The sequence below is a fragment of the Meleagris gallopavo genome, chromosome 20 (assembly GCF_000146605.3).
Source record: "Meleagris gallopavo isolate NT-WF06-2002-E0010 breed Aviagen turkey brand Nicholas breeding stock chromosome 20, Turkey_5.1, whole genome shotgun sequence".
Lineage (NCBI taxonomy): Eukaryota > Metazoa > Chordata > Aves > Galliformes > Phasianidae > Meleagris > Meleagris gallopavo.
In genome coordinates, this window is record NC_015030.2 from 4,624,701 (window position 1) to 4,632,771 (window position 8,071).

The 8,071-nt window shown below is 62.0% G+C and overlaps 2 protein-coding genes across 2 annotated transcripts in view; one reads left to right on the forward strand and one right to left on the reverse strand.

Annotated features, from left to right (window-relative positions):
- Positions 1-5,065, forward strand: part of GAA (glucosidase alpha, acid) — a 5,711-nt gene extending 646 nt beyond the window's left edge. Inside the window, 20 exon segments of the mRNA XM_010721431.1 lie at positions 3-39; positions 113-258; positions 340-505; positions 583-679; positions 747-815; positions 818-865; positions 950-1,068; positions 1,139-1,270; positions 1,864-1,974; positions 2,118-2,231; positions 2,322-2,406; positions 2,481-2,598; positions 2,747-2,880; positions 2,967-3,118; positions 3,202-3,350; positions 3,429-3,570; positions 3,755-3,853; positions 3,956-4,120; positions 4,315-4,467; positions 4,537-5,065. Of these exon segments, the coding sequence (XP_010719733.1) occupies positions 3-39; positions 113-258; positions 340-505; positions 583-679; positions 747-815; positions 818-865; positions 950-1,068; positions 1,139-1,270; positions 1,864-1,974; positions 2,118-2,231; positions 2,322-2,406; positions 2,481-2,598; positions 2,747-2,880; positions 2,967-3,118; positions 3,202-3,350; positions 3,429-3,570; positions 3,755-3,853; positions 3,956-4,120; positions 4,315-4,467; positions 4,537-4,596 (2,296 nt within the window). The 3' untranslated portion in view covers positions 4,597-5,065.
- A 423-nt stretch (positions 5,066-5,488) lies between these two features.
- Positions 5,489-8,057, reverse strand: SGSH (N-sulfoglucosamine sulfohydrolase; the record flags this gene model as incomplete). Its single annotated transcript, XM_019621660.2, has 7 exons — positions 5,489-6,168; positions 6,336-6,539; positions 6,619-6,700; positions 6,778-6,934; positions 7,058-7,208; positions 7,595-7,700; positions 7,797-8,057. Coding segments are annotated over 7 exons (1,521 nt in total), but the record flags the coding sequence as incomplete, so codon positions are not given.
- Positions 8,058-8,071: the final 14 nt, after the last annotated feature.

Consider the following 8,071-nt stretch of genomic DNA (forward strand, 5'->3'; position numbering starts at 1 on the left):
GACGTGGCGCTGGAGACCGAGAGCCGCCTGCGCTTCACGGTGCGCCCGGTGCTCCGCCATCCCCTCCTTCCTTCCCGTTCCGCCGGCCCCGCTGAGCCCCTCTTCCCCGCAGCTCCGCGATCCGGCGCGGCAGCGCTACGAGGTGCCCATGGCCACACCGCGGGTGAGCATCCGTGCGGCCGACGCGCTGTATGGGGTGCAGCTGCTCCAGGACCCGTTCGGCATCGTCGTGTTCCGGCAGCCCGGCGGGCAGGTCCTGTAAGTGCAGGTCCTGTAAGTGTCGAGCCCCGGTCCTGCCCCGTGCCGTGCCTTGGCTGCACTCCCCGCTCCTCCCCGCAGGCTCAACACCAGCGTCGCTCCGCTGTTCTTTGCGGACCAGTTCCTGCAGATTTCCACCTCTCTGCCCTCTCGTTTCATTTCTGGGCTGGGGGAGCGCCTGACCCCTCTCATCCTCGACACGGCCTGGACCAAGGTCACACTGTGGAACCGGGACATGGCACCCGCGGTACGGACGGGGCCGAGGGGTGATGGGGTTGGCGAGGGGTGGGCGGGCACTGGAGTCTCACCTGAGCTCTGCTCCAGCCCCAGGTCAATCTCTATGGTTCCCATCCCTTCTACCTGGTGCTGGAGGACGGTGGCTCTGCGCATGGTGTCTTCCTGCTGAACAGCAATGCCATGGGTGAGTGCTGCCAGGTACGTGGCCACACCAGGACTGACTCTGCACTAACCACTGCCTGCACTCCCAGATGTGCTCCTGCAGCCCAGCCCAGCCCTGACCTGGCGCACAACAGGAGGCATCCTGGACTTCTATGTCTTTTTGGGCCCGACCCCCAGAATGTGGTGCGGCAGTACCTGGATGTCGTTGGTAGGATGGCACAGTATGGCGATGGGGTTCGAGTGCTCATAGCATGTCACCACCCCTGCTAGCAGCCGCTCTCCTGCCCCACAGGGTTCCCCTTCATGCCCCCATACTGGGCCTTGGGCTTCCACCTGTGCCGTTGGGGTTATTCTTCCACTGCCACCACCCGGCAGGCTGTAGCCAACATGTCGGCTGGGCGCTTCCCCCTGGTACGTGGCAATGGGTGTGGGGTGGCTGGGCGCCATGTGGGGCTGCTCCTCACTGGGCGCTGCCCTGCAGGATGTACAGTGGAACGACCTGGATTACATGGATGCAAAGAGGGACTTTACCTACAACAAGGAAACCTTCAGGGATTACCCCGACATGGTGCACGACTTCCATCAGCGTGGCCTGCGCTATGTCATGATTGTGGTGAGGGACGTGGCCTGCTCACCTCATTGGTTGAGTCCTACACGGTTTAGGGGCAGTCTGGGGTTTATTCATACTTTTATGATAAATCACGAGATGGGGTTGGATGATTCTTAGTAGCCCTTGATCAGTGTTCGATCATTGGCCAGTTGAACGCAGTGAGTCAGTGGTGAGTGATGCACTCAGCTTTGGGTCCCTCACTACAAGAGAGACACTGAGGCCTTGGAGCGTGTCCGGAGAGGGGCAGTGGAGCTGTGAGGGGTCTGGAGCACGACTATTATGGGTTGGTATTAGGTAACTTTTATTCTCCAAAAGAGCAGTGATGCATTGGTACAGCTGCTCAGGGGAGTGGGAGGTTACCAGCCCTGGAGGTGTTCCAGAATCGTGGAGATGTGGCACTTGGGGACATGGTCAGTGTGATGGGTTAGGGTTGAGTTTGGGGAGATCTTTTCCAACCTTAATTACTCTGTGATTCTAATCACCGCGGCCACATCCTCGCCCTCTGCTCTCCTGGGTTTTGCAGAATCCCATACAGGAGTGGGGCTGGGAGCCGTTCCCTGTCCTTGCTGGTGATGCCCCAGCTTTGTGCTCTGCAGGATCCTGGCATCAGCAGCTCAGGGCCACCTGGCACCTATTGGCCCTACGACGATGGACTGAAGCGAGGAGTGTTCATCCGCAACGCCACGGGGCAACCACTTATTGGGAAGGTGTGAGGGGCACAGCCCCGTCCTGGAGTGTGGGGGCCGTGTGGGGGCTGTGGGGAGTGGTGGGAAGGAGGGAAGCACCCAGGGGACCTCGAGGGATGCCAGAGATGGGAATGGGGGTCTGCCCCTCACTGACCCTCCTGCAGGTGTGGCCAGGCCCCACGGCTTTCCCAGACTTCACCAACCCTGAGACGCACGAGTGGTGGCACGACATGGTGAAGGACTTCCACCAGCGGGTGCCATTTGATGGCATGTGGATTGTGAGTGGCCTGTGCAACTCCCCAGCTCCTTCCCCACCTTCCCCGCTCCCCACTTCTCCAGCAGTGAGGGCTCCTCCTTGCCTTCCTCAGGACATGAATGAGCCGTCCAACTTTGTGGAGGGCTCCCAGGACGGCTGCCCTGACAGCAGCCTGGAGAAGCCCCCATACGTGCCAGGTGAGCAGCGCTGGGGGTGCTCCGTGGGCAGTGCTCTGTTGGCAGCCCCCAGCTCACCTCACCTCTCTGTGCAGGTGTGTTTGGGGGCCGCCTGCAGGCAGGCACCATCTGTGCCTCCAGCCAGCAGCACCTGTCCTCCCACTACAACCTGCACAGCCTGTACGGGCTGACCGAGGCCATCGCCTCCCACAAGTAAGCGTCAGCCCACTGGGTGGGAGGTGGAGATGCTGGTGCCATTGGGATGGGCTCGGATTTGGTTGGGGACGCAGGGAGCAGGAGGGGTTTGCAGCACAGCTGCCGTGCCCCCAGCACAGGGCTCAGCCCTGATCCCTCCCTGCAGTGCACTGCTCAGGGTGCGGGGCACGCGGCCCTTCGTCATCTCGCGCTCCACGTTTGCGGGACACGGCCATTATGCAGGGCACTGGACAGGGGATGTGGAGAGCAGCTGGGAGCAGCTGGCCCGCTCCGTGCCAGGTGGGCTGCAGGGCCGCGTCCCCTTCTTCCTTTTGGGGCTGTGCAGCCATCCCTGTGCCGCTGTGCCATCGCTGTGCATCCTGCAGAGGTGCTGCTCTTCAACCTCCTCGGGGTTCCACTGGTGGGTGCTGACATCTGTGGCTTTGCGGGTGACACGTCCGAGGAGCTGTGCGTGCGCTGGACCCAGCTGGGTGCCTTCTACCCCTTCATGAGGAACCACAACGACCACGGGAACCGGGTGAGCATGGGGCCGAGGGCCGTGTTCCCATCCATCACTGCATGCGCACATCCATGCACTGCCTGACCTCCCGCTTCTCACAGCCACAGGAACCCTATGCCTTTGGCCTGGCTGCACAGGATGCCATGAGGAGGGCCCTCCGCCTCCGCTACTCCCTCCTGCCCCACCTTTACACCCTCTTCCACCGGGCACACGTGGCTGGGGACACGGTGGCACGGCCACTGTTCCTTGAGTGAGTGCCAGGTGCTGGGCATGGGGCAGTGGGTGCGGGATGGGCTCTGCTGTGGTGCTGCCCCTTCACTCCTCCCAGGTTCCCCAAAGATCCCAACACGTGGAGCGTGGACCGCCAGCTGCTGTGGGGCGCAGGGCTGCTGATCACGCCGGTGCTGGAGCAGGGACAGACCAAAGTCAGTGGCTATTTCCCAGTTGGGACGTGGTACAGCTTCACAGGGGTAAGTGCTGGCTGTGGGACGGTGTGTGTCTCCCTCCATCTCATCACAACATATGACCTGTGAGCTGTCCACAAAGCTGTGACACTTCCATCCCTCGTGGCAGGCTGAGGGCTGTGATGCTCTGCTGGATCCCCATGGATGCACTGATCCCCGGGATGCAGCCTTTCTTCTTCTTCTTATTTAGGACTCGACCATCCACAGCAAAGGGCAATGGATCCTTTTAGCAGCCCCCCTGGACACCATTAACGTGCACATCCGAGCAGGGCACATCCTGCCCCTGCAGGTGAGCTCTCTCCATGTGACACCCCAATGACAATGGGACCCAGCCACTCCATGGCTGTGCATGGGTTTGGGGCAGGGCCTGGGTCTGACCCTGCGCCCCCAGGAGCCCGGATTGAACACAGTTGAGTCCCGCAAGAAGGGGATGACCGTGGTGGTGGCCTTGACGCCGGATGGCTTCGCCCGTGGAGAGCTGTACTGGGACGATGGGGAGAGCTGGCAGAGCTTCGAGAAGGGGGACTGCACTGAGATCCTCTTCCTGGCTGCACGCGTGAGCATGGGAGGGGGCTGGGAGTTGGCGGGGGCACTGGTGCACCCACATCATACCGAGGTCCCCAGGGTGAGCCCTGCTATCACTGCATCTCCTTGAGCTGCTCGCAGTGCGGTGCCAGCAGTGCTGGCTGGGGAAAGGAGAGGATCCCTGGAGGCCCCAGGGGCATTGGCTGACCTTCCCTGTCTCCACAGGGTGCCGTGCTCAGCCAGATCTTGCGGGCGGGTGGCCACCTGGATGGGATCCTGCTGGAGGCCGTCACCGTTCTGGGCGTCCCCAGTGCTCCTCAGCGAGTCCTGGCCAATGGGGTCCCCGTGGAGGACTTCTCATACCGCAGCGACACCCAGGTGAGTGCTGCTCCTCCTGGGGGAACCCCAGACTCATGGGATGGGGCTGATCTACTTTTGCCTCCCCAGGTGCTGCGTGTCTCCGTGTCGCTGCCGATGTGGGAGCAGTTTGTGGTCGCTTGGTCCTGAGCAGGTGATTGTCCCAGGTGCCACTGTGCCATTGTGCTTTGAATCCGTCCATCCCTTCTGGAGCAGTGCTGCCTCTTGCCCATGTATTGTAGCTGCTGTGCCTGAGCCTGGCATATTTGTGCTGAAATGAACTCATAGGAGGTGTAAGAATGGGGCTGGCACAAGCAGGCCTGCAGAACTTGAGGGGATGGGGAAAAACTCATCGACAGAATGGGGAAAAAAAAAGACCCAAGGTGCCTTCTGAGACAGCGACCTGTCAGTGTGAGAAATCTGGCACCTGTCAGGGACTGTGGGGATTCTCCTGGTTATGGTTTTGGGATGGATGTGGGAGAGTCCCTTCTGCACACTGGACTGTGGTGGTTGGTGTGTGCTGGGTGTGGTATGCAGTCTGGAGCTCTCCAAGAGGGCTGGGAGTGGGGTGGGGGCCTGGGGAGAAATGCTGTGAATAAAGAGTGGTTGTTTGCTCCCAGCAGTTGGTGTTGCTGTAGCCATTGGGCGCAGTCCCAGCCTGTCCTACCATCAGCTCTCAGCCCTCCCCTTGGTTGGGGCACCCTGGCTCCATCCCCGGCATTTGGGAACTCAGGAGCTGTGCTGAGCTGTGGGGTTTAATCACAGCCCGGCCCCACAAAGAGTAGGAGGGTGCCTAGTGGCTGCCCCTTGGGTGAGACCACGTCCCCTGTCCCCTCCCTGCACCTGAGGGTGGCACTGGGGTGACAGTCAGGGCAGCCCCACAGCACGCACACCACAGCAGTTCTGCATGCTGTGTGCATTGCGCCAAAATGAAAACTACACCACTTCTGTGTGCCCACCAGAGGCTGCTGGCTGCTTCCCAGTGAGCACAGCACAGAGCTGCAGGGGGACAGGGCGCAGGCAAGAATGTGCCAAGCCCCAGTTACGCCACACAGCTCTCCACCAGAAGCTTTATTGAGCATCAGTTTGGTTTTACAGCTTCTCAGTCTGAGCAGAGCCACGGATCCCCATGCTGCAAGCCAGGCAGTGCTGGTGGAGCGGCTCACAGCTCGTTGTGCAGCGGCTGGCACTGCGGGCTCAGCTTCTCCTCCAGGACAGCATCAGGGGCGCACACCCAGGGGTCCCCCGTGTCCCACTGCCACTTCAGCAGCTGCGCACGCAGCATCTGGAAGACGGCAGCATAGCGTGGGTCAGAGGCCAGGTTGTGGCTCTCGGTGGGGTCCTGGCTGCAGTCAAAGAGCTCCCAGCGGTCCCGGTAGTAGTACTGGTGCAAGGTCTTGTTCCAGTGCGTGGGCTGCCCGGCCCTGGTGCGGTTCAACAGGTCTTGGAACGTGGGTGAGACGTAGAAGTCCTGGTCGATGGGGAAGGGCATCTTGTAGTTGAGGTTGTGGATGAGGCGGAACTGGCGGTGCTGGATGGCACGCATGGGGTAGTACATGGTGGCCTCGTGGTGGCTCTGGCTGCTGAAGGCGGTGGCCCAGGGCTGCTCTGACTGCAGCGCTGGCAGGAGAGATTTACCCGTCAGCTGCACCCGCTTTGTGCCAAAGATGCTGTACGAAGGGTAGGGGATGGAGAACCAGTCCAGAATGGTCGGTGTGAGATCTGCAGGGAAAGAGAAGGGGAGGAGGGAGCTGGCACCCATGGGAGCAAGCTCAACCCGAGAGGGTCACCCGTGCTTATCCCACCTATGCTGGGGTGACTACAGCTCAGAGATGCAGTGCAGGAGAGAACTGGCACAGCTCCGCTCCGTCCTCACAGGCAGCACTTACCCAGGAGGCTGGCAAAGGCCGAGCTGACCTGGCCCCAGCGCCCGGGATGCTCGGGGGAGGAGAGCAGCAGGGGCTCAGCCGTGCCTGACCAGTAGAGGTTGGTCCTACCACCAGGGAAGGGGATGCCGTTGTCGGAGGTGTAGATCACCAGTGTGCTGTTGAGGACGCCAGCACGCCGCAGCTCCTCCAGCACTAGCCCGATCCCTGTGGGCAGCAGGCAGAGCTGGGCAGCTGCAGGATAGAGCTCTGTGTGCAGGCACCAGCCTGCTCCCACACCCCTTACCTTGGTCCATGCGCCCAATGGTGGTGTACTGGGCTGCCAAGTCTGCCCGGGCAGCTGGTGTGTCTGGAACAAAGCGAGGGACCTACATGGAGAAAGGGGAAGTGGTGTGTGGGGCTGTGGGAGGGGCGGCACTGGCACGCCAGGGCTGCAGACTCCCACCTGCACATCCTCTGGGTGGTAGAGCTGTGGTTTCCAGTCAGGGATCCAGCCCATGCCGCTCTCTCCATTGCCAAATTTCTCACAAAAGGCTCCATACTGGGGCTGGGAATGCCCGCAGCGGTGTGGGTCGTGGAAAGCAACATAGAGGAAGAAAGGCCTGGAGAGGGGGGAGGCAGCGGAGCTGGGGATGACGTGTGCCCCATTGCCCCCCCAATCACAACCCCCCGTGTCCACCCCGCAGGGTGCTCAGGGCTCCCAGGCACACAGGGCCCCATCCCACCTCATGTCCTGGCTCTGGAGGAAGCGCCGGACCAGCGCTTTGATGCGGGTGATGTTCCTCCCCACCTGCAGCACAGAACTGTTTTCCTCCGTGTAGGCAAAGTCGAAGGGATACACAGCCTCAGGCCCAACGTGCTTCTTCCCAATGATGCCTACAGAAACAGATGTGTGCTGGGCCAGGAGGAGAGGGGCAGGGCGCTCTCAGCCCCTCTTTCTGCCCCAGGGCTGGTGCAGAGATTCTGCTCCATCACAAGTGATGCCCTAGTCCATGCTGCTGTATGCAGAGGCACTTCCATTTGTGGTCAGAAAATGGGACCTGCCTGGGACTGCTCTGCCCCGACCACAGCGTGCACCAGCGCTGGAGTAGCGAGCAAATGGGAGAGGTGTGGGTCCGGCATGAGCTGGGAGCCAGAAAGCAGCAGGAGAACAGAATTGGAAGCAGTATGGAGGCCGGGGAGGGAGCAGAGCAGGGGCATAAACAAACCCAGCACCACGCAGGGCTGCAGTCAGTGATGCCCTCCCTGGGCCGGGTCCCCACCTGTGCGGATGTTTGCCTGGCGGAGCAGCCAGGGCAGGCTGCGCACGGCGTCGAAGGAGTTGAAGTGGTGCACGCCCTGGTGCAGCCCGTACATCCCATTCTGGTGCTGCAGACGGGGGAGGCCACGCGGTGGGACGATGCCCAGCGTGCCGACCTCCAGAACAGCACACCACGGCTGCAGTGCCGGGCAGGGGATGCCCACCTGGGGCAGCCCGGTCAGCACGCTGGCCCGGCTCGGCGAGCAGCTGCTGACGGACGTGAAAGCGTTCTGGAAGAGCAGACTGCGCCGTGCCAGCGCGTCCAAGTTGGGTGTCCGGATGGCCGAGTTGTTGTAGGCACCGCTCTCGAAGCCGCCATCGTCCGCTGCGGGGAGAGGAGCGCGGGGTGAGCCCTGCGGCACGGGGTGAGTCCGGCCCGGCCGAACCCTGCGGGCAACAGAACCGGGGGGCGGGCAGGGAGCAGCTCACGGTCACCCCG